This window comes from Tupaia chinensis, unplaced genomic scaffold (assembly GCF_000334495.1).
Source record: "Tupaia chinensis unplaced genomic scaffold, TupChi_1.0 Scaffold142716_1, whole genome shotgun sequence".
Lineage (NCBI taxonomy): Eukaryota > Metazoa > Chordata > Mammalia > Scandentia > Tupaiidae > Tupaia > Tupaia belangeri.
In genome coordinates, this window is record NW_006202562.1 from 6,079,994 (window position 1) to 6,095,806 (window position 15,813).

Here is a 15,813-nt window from a genome sequence, read left to right on the forward strand (position 1 = left end):
CTTAAAACTCACGCCGGGTGCGTGTGCATGCATGCCCAAGATCCCGAGAGGAGAATGAAGGAGAAGGGATTGCGGCGTGACCATCCCCCCTGGGGGGGGTGATTTCTCGCTTTCTATCTCTCTGTCTCTGTCTTTCTGGCGAGCGCACAAGTCCTATAGCGAAAACCTCTCCCCCCCCCAAAAAAAAGAGGGCTAGCAGGTGGCACAGTGAAGGCGCTGCACTCCCACACGGTCGACCCCAGTTCGAGTCCCAGATCTGGTGGCTTAAAAAAAAAATCACACTGGGTCTGTGTGTGTGTGCCTAAAATCCCAGGACAATAAATAAGAGACTGTGGTGTGGCCATCCACTCTGGGAGTTGATTTCTCACTTTCACTCTGGCAAGCACACATACCATATGGCAAAAACCTAAAATAAATAAATATGTGTATATATATATATATACACATATAGATATGTATATACATACACACACACATAGCTTACATATAACTTATATATAGCTCTTATGTATATACAAATTGAATTGCAATTTTCACTTGTTCTCAGCTGAATGACACCTACTGGTATCTTAAATTGCAGGGAAAATATTTAAATATTCCTACAAAAAAAAAAAAAAACTAAAAAGGCAGGAATTACCCATTTTCCTGATTGAGGGGAATAGGGGGACGACTGCCTAAACTTCAAGGAGGGGGAAGAAAAGAGACAATGAAGAATAGACAGGAAACTGTACATGCTTTCCAGTCAGTACAGACAATGAGGAAATACAAGCCAGAAGAGAAAAAACTATTTTTGAAAAATCACCTTTAATTCCTTCTCCCATAACCAATCATTCTCAACATTTTGGTTTCTTGCTCTCCAGATTTAACCTCTTTTAAGGGTAGCTGTATGGTAAAGCGGACTTAGGCACATTTTTTTAGTGGAAGCATGTGGAATCTACATCCTTTTAGCCTGCTTCTCCAGGTCAGTGTATGAGCCTAACAGAGCAGGTCACTAAATACCAGTCTCTCACACATGCACACTTCCCGTGCTTTGACCTAATTTTCTCTTTAAATCAACTCACTTTTGTCTTTAAAAAGCGTATTTAAACAGGAAGTTGATATCAGTACCATAAATGGAAAACCAGTATCTTTCTAATCTAAAAATGAACATAGTAACACTTAAAACAAAACCGCCTGTATCAAGTAGGATGGCCCTGGTACCAGCTGGGCGGGCCATCTTTGAGAAATGGGGTTCTCTGACGTCAATCTCAGCACCTACAGCCATTGTTCCCTCTCTGAGGCCCGCAGGCAGCCACGTGTGATCACACCCGTGGGAGAAAGTACATATTTGGCAGCGTTTTCTAAGGGTGCTCAAGTCCTGTTCACGCCCCGGCTATTGAGGAAGGAGGCAGCCTGTCCCTCTGGTTTCTGTGGTATCCACGCAGAGGACTCGGTAAGCAGGAGGCTTTAGGACCACAGCTTTTCCCCTCTGACTCACCGAGGCCCTGGCCTTCATTACACTGACACTTGGGACACTGGGCTTCTTTGCTGCAGGCTCCCAGAACCATGACCTATGGCCTACACTGAGAGTATGCCCTCTAAATCAGACGAGAATATGCCAGCTACTACAGTAGCGGTGGTGGTAGTGAGCAAGAATCGGAACAGGGCAGCCAGCATCCTCTCAGGAAATCAGGGATAATATGTTCCTGGAATCCCAAGTCTAACTTGAAATGCATTTATCCATGGGAACCTTTGGCTGGTGGCTGGGTTCTCTAGTACAATTAGCACAGTGCTAGAGCACACAGACATTATAGATTAAACACGCCTTTGTGGGTTGGCCTGGGAAGCCAGCCACCAATAACTTCATTTCAATGGGAAAATGCACTGCAATTTCCAAATAGCTAACTGCAAAAAGTAACTTTGGTTGCATTATCTTTTTGTGCATATGATTTGCACTTGTTACCTCTTAACCAGTAGCTCTACAGCACAGATAAAAATCATCCTGGAAGCAAAGAAGGGAGAGATGAGGAGGAAAAAGGTAAAAGGGAAAGGCATGCTTTTAAAAGTTGGATTTTAAACTGTTCTTTGTAAAAAGCCAAATCCAAACTAAAGGAACCCTCTTAATAGAACGGGGACGGACACACACACACATACACACACACACACACACACACACACACACACACAAATATTTGTATTTCATACAAAATACATTAAAGCTCAAAGATATTATCCAGCAATAGACATCAGAGCTCTTTTCATTAGAGTAATGCCTCTTTAATTCAATTGGTTTAGGGAATTTTCCAAATACAGCCAGAATGTATTTTATTTAACTAAACTTGACAGAAACCTTGGTGAAACAACACTTGCCTTTTCTGCTTGGTTTAACCTAGCGGAGGAGTGAGATCTCGGTGTTCCTTTGTAGCCATCACGTGCAGAGCGGCCCCCTGGCCTACGCTCCCTCCCCTTAGCACCGCTGTGATGTCTGCACTCAACGTGGGCGATTTTTTTGCAGCTCTTTCCCCAATTCTCTGCTATGCTCAGCCTACTCATTCTCTCCTCTAAAATTTGGCTGGATTTTAGGTGAAATCTGTTTTATTTTTTCTTGTATCTCTGCAACTGAGCATGTAGTCAATAAAACAAAACCAAAATTTAAAAAGACTAGAAGAAGAATCACTGTTTTTAGAAACGCCTGTAAAATAAGTCATTAGTCTCTGAAATTGGCCTGGCGAGGGTGAAAACAAAGAAAGACTACAGTGGGCTTGGGAGCAGCTTCTTTAGAACTCCAAGACATTAATAAAAATGTAAATTTATTTTCCCTCTTGAAAATGTGCTATTTTCTAAAGTAGGCTTAACCCTTTCCATTTTAAAGATCCCATTTTGTTTATTTTTTAAATTATATTTTATAGGTTTTTGCCTTAGGGCTCATACGCTTGCTGGAGAGAGGGAGGAAAACAGACACAGTGAGAGGGAAAGTGAGAAATCACCTTCCACAGGGGATGGCCATGCCACAGTCCCTTCTCTATTCTCTTTCTGGGATCTTGGGCATGCACATGCATCCAGCATGATTTTTCAGCCACAGGGTCTGGGACTTGAACTGAGGTCAGCCATAGGGGAGTCCAGCAACATAACTGCTACATCATCTACTAGTTCCAGGGATTCCATTTTAACATACTTCTTTTGCTACCCACTTCTCACATGACATAACTTATACATTCTTATCTTTCCATTCAACAAACATCTCCTACACATGGGTTCAAGGTACCCTCATAATCACACCAAGACCTAGCAGAGGTGAAGCTTAACTTCCAAAATAACAGACTGCCAAAAGCCAAACTTTGAGGTAATTGGTATGTGACATATGCATAGGATTTGAAAAATTTTGAGGGAACTTCAAAAAGTTCATGGAAAATGGAATTAAAAGATAAAAATTAAATTTAATTTCCAGCAGGTGGCATGGCAATTAAGGCAGCTGGATCCCACACAGCTGGCTGTGCAGTTCTAGTTCTGGACCTGGCCGCTTGAAAAGCATGCCAAGCACATGTGTGTACAAGTCCAAAATCCTGAGAGAAGAATAGAGAAGAAATTGCAGGTAGCCATCCTTCCCAGTGGGTGATTTCTCACTTTCTCTCTCTTTCTCTTTCTGGCTAGTGCATGTACCCAATAGTCAATTGAAAGGAAAGCAAGCAAGCAAGATGGTGTGGGTTTTAAAGCAAAATGATATTAATTTAAAAAAAATAGGGCTGACACCATGGCCTTTTGGTAAGGGAGCTGGGTTCCACATGGCTGACTACAATTCAAGTCATGGTTCTGTTGACTTGAAAAACACACCAAGCTCATGTGCATATTTGCCTCCAAATCCCTACAGGATGGAGAAGTGGAGAAGGGATTGTGGCATGACCACGTTCCATGGTGGGGGGGTGCTTTCTCCCTCTCCCTCTGTCTCTCTCTGGCCAGCACACACACATACCCTCTGGCGATTCACATAAATAGGTAAGTAAATAAAAATAAAAACATCATTCAACATCCACTCTACCAAGTTCACAATACTGTTGTAAGTAATGGCACCATCCATTTGGTCTTCTCTGGGGTCCTGGGAATTTAACCATGCCAATGTGGTCACAGAACCGTGGAACCATTTTGAAAAAAATCCATAGAAAGGTGCCAGGTGGGGCTAGCAGGTGGCATGGTGGTTAAGACGCTGGACTCCCACGTGACTGACCATGGTCAAGTCCTAGACCTGAAGGCTTGCTTTCTCACTCTCTCGCTCTCTTTCTCTCTTTCTCTGTCAAGCACACATGCTCTATAGCAAACTTTAAAATAAAAAATAAAATTAAACAATTCTTAAAAAAAAAAAAAACACAAAAAGTCCCAATTGCAACATAAACACCTCCTCTGCACTCTTATCTTCTAAATACCTCCTGAAAGGTTCAGCCGCTGACAGCTGAAGAACTGGTCATCATGCAGACAGCCTAATCCTCTGCCCTCCTGCCCGGGCCAGGTGGAGCTGACAGCCTTTGCTAACGTGGGATATACAGGAAAACATGAAGATGGTACCAAGGCTTGGGGGCTGAGACAGTCCCTGAGATGGGAAAGTGTGGGAAGAGTAGCTGGAAGGCAGGTGAAGCTCAGGCTAGGTGTGAAGTATCTCAGCGTCCAACGGGTGACATGGAGCATGCAGGACGCTGGAGAAAGGAATTTGGAACCCCGGGGGTTCTGTCATCAATGTCAGATGTTTTTCACATTTAGGTCATATAGTCACCCAGAACTGATTTTTCAGAAATATTTTGTATAACATGAGGTTGATATTTACACTTATTTCCTTTTCTATATGGATAACGAATTGTTCCAGCACCATGTATTGAATGGCACATCCTTACCCACTGATGACCGTCATTCTCGTTTAGTTATCAAGTTTTCCAGTACGTGGAGGTCTGTTTCCTTTTTTTTTTTTTTTTTAATTACCAGTGTGTGTGAGTGCTTACCAGAGACAAAGAGACAGATGGGCAGAGGAATTTTGTATGTAGAGAACATGCAATCAGCAAACAGGGAAACCTTTCTTTTTTCCTTTCAGATCCTAATATGTTTTTTTCTTTAAAACTTTTCATTGTGATAGTCTGTGCATGTATGATGGAGAAAAAGTGAAAGACTGAAGCACCCTTATCTCATGCTACAATACCCTTCCTCCAGGACTCCAGCCCATCCGGATCCTGCGGACACACACACACACACACACACACACACACACACACTCAGTGTTTTCAGCTCAACCAGGCCAGGGACTGAGACCACAATCAGGATGTGACTTCCAGCTCCACAGTTCAGCCATCTTAAACCACCACACCACCAGCTGGCCCACATATTATATTTTGTTTATAATCATTGCAAAGAACAACTGTTGGTTTTTATCAAACGTCCTTTGGTTTATCTTGATTACTATAGTTTTTTTCTCCTTTTAAAGTGGTAAGTTAACCAGTTTTCTAATATTAAACCAACCTTGAATACTTTGATTGTTCAAGACACACAGTTGGCTTTCTATATCCATGGGTTTCACATTCAAGGGTTGAACCAACCATGGATCAAATATTTGAAAAAAGTTGGCTACTTCTGTCCTGAACATATGCCAACTTTTCCCATCATCATGATTCCCTAAACAATATAAGAATTATTCATATAGCATTGACGCTATATAAGCGCTTACAAATAATCTACAGATTATTTAAGTTGTACAGGAGGATGTGCATGGGTTATATGCAAAAACTATATAATTTTGCATAAGGCACTTTAGTATCCTTGGACTTTGGTATCTGTGGAGGGACCCACGATTAGCCTAGAGGATACCAAGAAACAACTGTATTATGTTTTTAGTTCATTTCTAAATACCTTTCTCAATGTTTTGTTTAGAAGTTTTGCATACATGTTCATGAGCAAGACTAGATGTGGTTTTCATTTCTTAATCTATATGAGATTGGCCATGAGCCTTCTTTACCTACACTGCTGCTGTATGATTTGGGTACTAACATTATGCTAGCCTCTTAGAGTGAGTTAGAGTATTCTCTACCTTTCAATGCTCCCAAGTCTGATTTAGCTGGAATGCACCTAAGCCTTGAATGTTTGGTAAAACTAACTAGTAAAGGCAGCTGTGCCTGTAATTTTATTGGTGGGGGGAGTTTAAACTACCCATTCAATTTAATGGGTTTTTATCATTTTTTTAGATTAGTTTTAGGAAATTCTATTTATCTAGGAACCTAAGTTCTCAAATTTATTGGCATGAGGTTGGTTATTTATTTATTTGGAGAGATTTTTGCTGTAGGGCCGCATGCACATGTGCCCGGCAAGGTTTTTTTTTTTTTTTTTGAGAGGTTTTTGCTATAGGGCATGTGCGCTCGCCAGAAAGAGAGACAGAAAGCGAGAAATCACCCCCCAGGGAGGATGGTCACGCTGCAATCCCTTCTCTTCCACTCTCCTCTCGGGATCTTGGGCACACACACACCTGCGCCCGGCGTGAGTTTCAAGCCACAGGGTCCAGGACGAGAACCACGGTCGAACACATGGGAATCCAGCAACATAACCATTACGCTGCTAGTCCTCACTGCCCAGCATGATTTTTAAGCCACTGGGTCTGGGACTCGAACTGCAGTCAACTACATGGGAATTCAGTGACATAACTGCTATGCCATCTGCTGGTCCTGGTGATTTTTTTTTCTTTTTTGATCCAGGGCACCACTGATAAAAACAACGACATCTCAGTTTATTCCTCTACTTTAAGTCTAAACAGAGATCAAATTCTCTGATAGTGTTATAATGCCTAAGTTCAGATAAACTTTTTGCTAAACAAAAATTCTGAAATATGTATTTATGAAGTAAATTACTGTCTTCGAAATTAAACAGTTCACTGAACAATTAAATATTTTCACCAGACATATTCACATCTAACAACTTCTACATATAAGATGCTCTCATTTTTCCTGTTTCAGTCTGAACATAGGGCTTTTAACTGGTACACGACACAAATTCTAATACGGATTTTCTAATTAGTTGTATGGATCTAGACAAACCATTTTAGAGCTTTGCCCTTATCCACATCAAACAAGAAAGATAATATCCTTTAAAACTACCTTTTAGGTAAACAGACGTAAGATTATGTGAAAACATTTTGCTAAAGTTGCTAAACAAATGTAAGGTAAAATATTTACCATATGAACTATTTTCTAATGTTCGACTGACGTTTTTATAATTTAACCAAAATAAAAATGGAACGTTTTCAGTTCTGAAAATGCAAAATTCAGTAGTTACGTAAGGTGAATTAAACTAGTAAAGCCAGTCCTAACAATAAATGCATTCATCCACATTCTCATGTCCTTATATTAAGAAATAATTATTATAAAAATAGATAACATTTCATTAAAATATTCCTATTTATTCTAGTTTAGGAGTTCTTGCCCATGTCAATGGACTGTCGGGCATCGGCCACTGCATCGGGTACTCGAACAGTCATATTGTCCACTGATTTTGTCAAACAGATTTGGCGGCCCAAACGTGATCTGTCTGTTAGCCCAAACGCCAGGTCAAGCATGTCATTCTCACCATCAGTGATTGGTTCTAACTTCTCGAATATGTGCTTTTCAAAGATGAGGTGACAAGTGGAGCAAGCCAAGGTCCCCTCACACGCACCAAAACCATCAATATCAAGATTATTTTCAACCACAACATCTAGCAGAGTGTCACCAACTTTTCCTTTGGTTGTTAATGTTTCACCATCATGGTTTATAAAGTGGATTGTTATCTATACAACTTGCTGAATTTGTTGTTTTCTCACAGAAAGCCTTATCATAAGTCCAGTAATTCTACTTAATCTGCCAAGATGATGTAATGATGTTTGATTTTTTAAGGTATATAAGGATCTCCTATTTTGGTGTCAGTCTTTCAATACAGTTTTGATTATGAGCAAAAAATAGATATTTCTGTCACTTTATACCTTAGGTATCTTTTAACTGAAGAATTTTTTCCAGATACATTCATTATGATTACTGGCATACTTAATTTTTTTCTATTTTATTATTTTAATATATACTATATTTTTTTATTTCTTCTTTTTCCCCTTCTTGCTTTCTTTTAGATTTAGGGTTTTTTTTTTCCATTTCTCATTCTGCTTTTCCATCTATAGATTAAAAGTTATAATACCTGTGCCTATTCTTTTAATGGTTATCCTAATCATGTTAACATATAGTCTATTTTTAAATTTAATTTTATTATTATTTTTCAATTTGACCAGAGAGAGAGTGAGAATGAGAGAGAGGGAAAGTGAGAAAGCCACTAGGTTCAGGACTTGAACTGCAGTCAGCCATATAGGAGTCCAGCACTTTAACCACCATGCCACCTGCCAGCCCAATTAATATATATTAATACCTTTTGTTACACATCAATGTGTAACAAAACAGAGTGGAATAAAATAACAAATTAATATTATCTCTCATGGGTCTACAGGTTAACCGGATTCAACTGAGTGGTTTTTACCTGACATGTTTCATATGATGGCAGTCAAACAGTGGCTATGGCTGGAATCATCTGAAGATTTAATGTCTAAAATGGCTCACTGATAAGGCTAGCAGTTGTTGGTTGGGAGCTTAGATGAGGCTGTCAAATATAGATCCTGCATGCAACTATGTGACTTGAGCTTTTGTCCATATGGTCTTTGGGTTCTGAGAGAGAGCATTCCAGGAAACCCAGTGGAAGTTGCAGGACGACTTTTTTTTTTTTTTTATTAAGAGAGATTTTTGCTATAGGGCATGTGCACTTGTCAGAGAGATGGAGAGAGACAGAAAGACAGAAAATGAGAAATCAACCCATGGGGGGACGGCCACACTGCAATCCCTTCTCCTCTATTCTTCTTTGGGGATCCTGGGCACTCACGCATACACATGTGGCATGAGTTTTAAGCTGCTGAGTCTAGGACTCAAACGAGGATCGACTATGTGGGCGTCCAGCAACGTAACCATTACGCATCTGCTGGTCCTAAGAAATCTTTTTGATCTGCATGTTGTTACAAGGCATAGAGACTGGTTCATCTCAGAGATTTTTTTTTTGCTACACTTTTTTTTTCCACTCTGTCACGAGTTGCCCATATCCTCACTACAAGTCTGATGAGGACAAACAAGTGCAATCCCTTCCTGGTATGTGATGAAAGTGAGAAACGCTCTTGAGCTTACATAGCTATGTACTTACAGAAGATAGATGATATTAAGCCTCCCAAACAGCTTCTGGGTAAATTTCCTAATGAGGTTTTTGATACAATAAATATCATGCGACTCTGTTCTTCGGCAGTGAACCACTTCTACTTTTCCTCTTGGAGAAGTAAGTACTGACATTTTTTATCCTGTCCCCGAAAGAGAGAAAACAGTTAGCTATTAATCTGAGATGACAAGCCAGTTTCGTCTATAGAGCTCACAAAGTCAGACATGAATCCCATGTCCATATGGTCAGGAGGAGTGTGGTATGGGAATGAGGGTGCAGCCCATTTCCCCCTGGGGTAGTGTGTGACAACTGTCACTGAAAGCCAGCTGACATGTTTCTCCATGGGAAAATGAAGTTTCCAAGAATTGGCTCGTCAGAGATTGCCGCAACTGTACTCTTTGTTTCCAACAAAGCTACCTTAAGTATTCTAACAATAGGAATGGAAAACATTGAAAGGACTTATTTACTCATTTAGCGTCCTCTTATATTTAATCGGCCACGATAGCACGTGGTTGAGTTACAGAGGAAGCACGGACAGCTGCTGTCCATGCTCAGAGTTCCCCAAACTTGAGCCCTGAAGGACCGCAGCCCTGAGCCATCACTGGAGACAAAATGTTCAAATAAGTGCGGGACGCAGCTCAGCTCACACTAGCCTGCCCCAGGGGGCCAAGCCCATCAGAGTCACTGAGCAGCTCATGACAGAATAACCTGCTTTCTTCATAAAAGCCAGCCTTTCCCACGTCTTTTCTGAGTAGTGTCTCTAATGGCAGGAACGGTGGATTCTCACGTTCCACAGATACTTTGGGAAATGCCGCCGACAGAAATGGTAGGGCCACGAGCCTGATTTTGATGTCTTGTGTCTCAATGTCTGCTGTCCCTCTCTTTTTCTCTCTCCCTCTCTCTTTCCCGCCATTCCAGGGGAAAATCAATGTATTACATGCTAGCCAATGAGCTCAAACAGGGCGATTTTTTCTCACCGTCGTTGCCTCTAAGAACAATATGGCCAACAAGCATATGGTGTAATGGTTATGTCACTGGACTCCACACAACCCACTGTGGTTCCAAGTCCCAGTGCTACCAGGCGTACATGCATCCAGCATGAGTTTTAAGTTGCCAGGTCCGGGACTCAAACTGTGGTCGACTATGTAGGAGTCCAGTGACTATAACTATTACACCATCTGCTGGTCCCAGTTAGTTCAAGGTTTTCGTTTCAATCTGGCACTAACACATCTCTGGCCACATCACTGAGACTGCCTATTTGCCTAAATAAATGGGCAGATAACTCAGGTTTGAACAAACTAATTTTTTTTTTTAAGAGAGATTTTTTGCTAAAGGGCACATTGCTCACTGGAGAGACAGAGGGAGATATAAAGACAGAAAGAGAGAAATCATCCCCAGGGGGTTGGCCACGCTGCAGTCCCTTATCCTCCATTATCCTCTCAGGATACTAGGCATGCACACATGCCTGGCATGAATTTCAAGCTGCCAGGTCCAGGACCTGAATCACGATCAACTATGTAGGAGTCCAGCGACCTAACCATTACGCCATCTACTGGTTCCAAACTGTGAATTAAATACGGGACCAGCAACTGGCATGGTGCTTAAGGGGTTGGACTCCCACATAGCTGACCATGGTTCGAGACCTGGGCCTGGCAGCTTGATTTCTAACTTTCCTTTTCTCTCTCCCTCTGTGTCTCTCTAGTGAGTGCATGTGCCCTATAGCAAAAATTTTAAATAATAATAAATTAAATAAATAATTTTTTAAAAGGTCACACTAGATATTGAAGTTTGAGCCAGATTTAACATTCATGTTTTAGAAACGCATCTGAACCAAAGTAGCTGTGACTATTTAACTCCTAGGGAATCATTTCAGTCATCCCTTTTCCATGCATGCTGTACTCTCTGGTGTCGGACTAAATTTTCAGTATCATTTCTGTGTTAAAAAAAAAAACACTTGGAACCAAGGGGTTTTTAATGAAGATGAAGACAGTGAACCAGAGAAGATGCCTCCAGAAGCAGAGATGAGGATGAAGAATATAGGAAGGGTCACACCAACGTCAGGCGGACCAATAGCCTTCAATAAAGGACAGCACAGGTTTTCTGACAACCAGAAGCTATGGGAGCGAAATATGAAATCTCATCTTGCAAATGTCCATGACTAAGATGATGAAATGTTTTGAAATCGGGGGTAGGATGGGTATCGACTTAAAAGAACAGTTTCCTTTTTAAAAGAGTTGGTATAAAACTATCTTTAGAGCTGCCTTTTGTTCCTTTTTCATTTTCTTTTTAAGATTGAGTGGTACACTAGTAAATGAGAGTTTGAAATTATGTTTTATAATGAGAGTTTGAAATTTATGTTTTATATGCAGATTTCAAGACATGACTAATTTTGTAGTTTCATGTGATTAGTTTCCAAAAGTTACAGATAATAAATCAGAAATGGTATCTTTTTAAGAATTTAGACACAACTTTTAGCACATTAAGAGGGAAGCAAAAAGTTATTGTCTATTTAAAACTGCGAGCAGTTGGGGCCAGCAGGTGGTGTGATGGTTAAAGGCACTGGACTCCCACATGTCTGACTGCAGTTCAAGTCCTGGACCTAGTGCCTTGCTTTCTCACTTCTCTCTCTGTCTCTGATTAAACTGGAAAATAATAATAATAATGATAAAGTTAAAATAATTCTTTTTTTGGGGGGGGCGGAGAGGTTTTTGCTATAGGGCATGAGCGCTTGACAGAAAGACAGAAAGAAACACAGAAGAGAGACAGAGAGCAAGAAATCACACACACCCCCCCCAAGGGGGGATGGCCACGCCGCAATCCCTTCTCTTCCATTCTCTCGGGATCTTGGGCACACATGCACACGTTCCCGGGGTGAGTTTAAGTCACCGGGTCCAGGACTCAAACTGCGATCAACTACATAGCCATTATGCCAACTGCTGGTCCCCAAAGTTAAAATAATTCTTTAAAAAAAATAACTGCAAGCCGTAACTCAACCTTAACTCCCTCATTACCTAAACTGTCTGGCTCCCAGGAACAGCCTTATAGAGAGAGGGAGTACTGTATTGAGAGGTACATGTTACTGCACTATTGACAGAAACTAAATTTAGTTTCTAGTTTTAGTCCTTATACATTTGTTTTGTTTCTAGTCATCATAAACTAGGTATTGCATTGCTATCAGTGAATATAGAAGCTTAGCTCTTTTAAAAAAAATAAAAATTTTATATAAATTAAATATTTCAAATAGGCCACTTCACCTTAATGAGACTTGTCTACCTTCATTTGTCTTCAATGAACAACCATTTGCTACCACAGTAAATCAGGATTTTGAATGTGCTTCTTTTGGTTTGGTTTATTAGCCAGGTCCTGTAAGCACTTCCAACAGAACTGGAGGCAAATCATAAGGAAGCTGTTTCTTTTAAAATAAAAACCACCACCCAAAATTTCCATATACATATATATTTTTTAAGCATTTGGCTATTTTCTTTTTAAAAGGTATAAACATCAAAAAGAAAATTTACCATTGTATGAAGATGGAAACAAGATTACTTTCTGTAACTTTGTATTTTAAATTATTAACGTGTGAAATCCAATCTGAACTGAATTTCCTACAGGATTTCTTATTGGTACATGTACATGGCTTATTTTACATATATATGTATTGACAGTGGCCTCTCAAAAGCACACTTTAGGTACTGAAAATGGAGAGAAAATGCATCTTCAAACATACTTTATGGAACTTCTCACCACATACACTTGTTAGGTTTGTGTATAATGTAATATTATTATATAGTGTTTTTCTATTGTATATGAATTTTCTCTTTAATATGAGTTATAAGCATCTTTAAAAGCATGGTCACAGACTAAAACATATAGTGTGTAGTGATTTCCCTGAAAACTCCTACAATGTTCAATTTGGAGGTAGTTTGAGACTATTATATTGGTCATAACTAATAGCTGAACTTTTTTTATTAGGTAGTAAATCCAGAGAAGCAGCCTATGTATATTCCTAACACTTGGTTCACTTGCATTTAAGTTTAGAATAAACCCCAGGTAAAATGTAAAACAATGGAAATACATATAGAACTATTAGTGTTTACCTGATTTAATTATGTCAAGATACAGGAATTCAACTTTAACTTTCATTTAGGTAGATGGTCCATTTTTGTCCATTTTATTGTGTGTTAAAATAACATCCCTCTCCTACATTTTTTTCTTGACCCAAATGAAATATTAACCTAATGGTCAAGTGGGAGAGAAAAGTGACTGAAACAAATGCCTTTACTAAAACACCAATAAATTTGTCAAACTTAAAAAAAAAAAAAAAGAATGAAAAAATTACCACTGAAAGAACCTGGGTGTGGGGCCAGCAGGTGGCATGGTGGTTGAGGGTGCTGGACTCCTATATGGCCGAGCACGCTTTAAATCCCAGACCTGGCAGCTTGCTTTCTCACATCCCTCTCTCTCTCTCTCTCTCTCTTTCTCTCTCATGCATGCACACTATTACAAAAATAAATAAATAAAATTTTAAATGAAAAAATCACTTATGAATAAGATATGAGCTCTGATTCAGAAAGTACACAGTCTAATAGAGGGAAAAATATGCAAATATTTATATTACAATTAAACCAGTAGTGTTAGAGGTGTGTATAAGAAACTATACTGAAAAGGCTATTAGGGCACAGAAATGTTAAGTAATCGGCTACCTAGGAGTTCAGCGACATAGCCATTACGCTCGCTAACTGCTGGTACCCCTCTCTCTATCTCTCTCACTCTTCCTCTCTGGTCAAATTTAAAGCAAATTAATAAATAAATAAAGTCAAATAAAAATAATTCTTAAAAAAGAAAGAATCTGGGTGCAAAAGCTAGGAAAATGTATTTCAGGAAGAATACATTAAAATCAGAGGATGTAGAATATAACATAAACTGCTGGAGGATTAAAAAAGTAAATGCGCAGGTTTATCTAAATAAGTATTTCTGGCAAAAAAGAAAAATAGCAAAGATGATTTTTTAAAAGCTAAATTGGGGCCAACAGATGTAGTACCGGTTATGTCACTGGACTCCAATATGGCTGACAGTGGTTCAAATCTCCGACTCAGTGCCTTGAAAATCATGCCGGGCATGTGTGCATGCATGCCCACGATCCCAGGAGGAAAATGGAGAAGGAGGTATTTCAGCATGGCCATCTCCCCTAGGGGGTGATTTATTTCTCACTCTCTCTCTCTCTGGCAAGTGCATGTGCCCTAAGATGAAAACCTATAAAAACAGAAAGTACAAAAAGCTGAACTAAAATTACCAGACAATTAAAAAGAGGTGAATTAAAGGGCTGGCAAACAAAATTATTCTAAGGTGGGTACGTGTCATTATACATTTGCCCAAATTTGTAGAATGTACGACACTAACAGTAACCCGTACACAAACTATGAACGCTAGGCGATAATGCTGTTATGTAGATTCGTGAGTTGTAAAAATGTACTACTCTGGTGGGGGATGTTGATAGTAGGGAGGCTGTGCATGTGTGTACGCGGCTGTGTGTGTGTGTGTGTGTGTGTGTGTGTACATTCAGTGCTCTGGGGGTTGGGGAAAACCTGTATCTTTGCTGTTAACATAAAACTCCAAAAAACTAAGCCTATCAAAAAAAAAAAAAATCATCCTAACGACCACACATTTGATGAATGTATTTTTGCAGGCAGGCCAAGTTTTATACCACCTAACATAACCGCAGCATTTCATTTAGGTGTTTCTCTTTAACGCTAGTCACAGATATACTATCCGGGATTTGTAGCTGACACAGAGGCTAAGAGAATTTAAGTAATTAGGACACACTTAAAGAGAATTTAAACATTTCTTTCTTAATCACAAGCCAGAGTGGTTTGCTAGTTTCTCAGCTCATTTACGTTCATTTTTTCCCCTTTACTATCTGGCTTCAAAACACCGTAGGTTCTTTTTCTTTCTTTCTTTTTTTTTTTAAAAGAGATTTTTGTCGCAGGGTGCATGCCCTCTCCAGAGAGACAGAAAGTGAAGGGAGATGGCCACGCCGCAACCCCTTCTCCTCCATTCTCCTGTAGAGATTTTGGGCACGCACGCACACGCGTGCAGGGTGGATTTTGCGGGTCCAGGACTCGAACCTTGATTAACTACTTAGGAATCCAGCATCGTAATCACTACGCCATCTACTGGTCCCAAGATCCATTTTAATTCCATGCCTAGAGTTGATTACTTGGGAGGCCGTGCGGAAGCGGGAACCGGGCGGCAGACCCTCAGGGTCGACAAAGCCAGGAAAGCTCTAGGGCGCGGGCACCCCAGGGGCGCGGCAGCCCCGGCCTGCTCTCCTCTCCTCGCCGCCCTGGCCCAGCCCAGCGTCCCTGCTGGGCCGCCGCGATACCCACCTCGCCCGTCACTCGGCCAAGCTGCGCTCCGAGCCGAGGGGGACGCGCAGGCGGTTGCCACGGAGACGACGCTGCTCCGTCACGGTGCGTGCTGGAGGCCGAAGGTTAGGCCGGCGAGTTCCGCTTCCGGTTCCGGCATCCCGGTTGTTGTCGGAAAGATTTGTGGCGCTGCGGTGGTCGGGGCGAGTTTTTCGAGGGCGCAGGCTGGGCGTGG

The 15,813-nt window shown here is 40.6% G+C and overlaps 1 protein-coding gene across 1 annotated transcript in view; it reads right to left on the reverse strand.

Annotated features, from left to right (window-relative positions):
• The window catches only part of CFAP61 (cilia and flagella associated protein 61), a 389,757-nt gene extending 374,104 nt beyond the window's left edge, over positions 1-15,653 (reverse strand). The window contains exons 1-2 of the mRNA XM_006163629.2: positions 15,600-15,653; positions 9,205-9,355 (exon numbers count right to left, since the gene is read on the reverse strand). Coding sequence (XP_006163691.1) covers positions 9,205-9,347 — 143 coding nt within the window. The 5' untranslated portion in view covers positions 9,348-9,355; positions 15,600-15,653. The remainder of the gene's footprint in view (positions 1-9,204; positions 9,356-15,599) is intronic.
• Between the last annotated feature and the right edge of the window lie 160 nt (positions 15,654-15,813).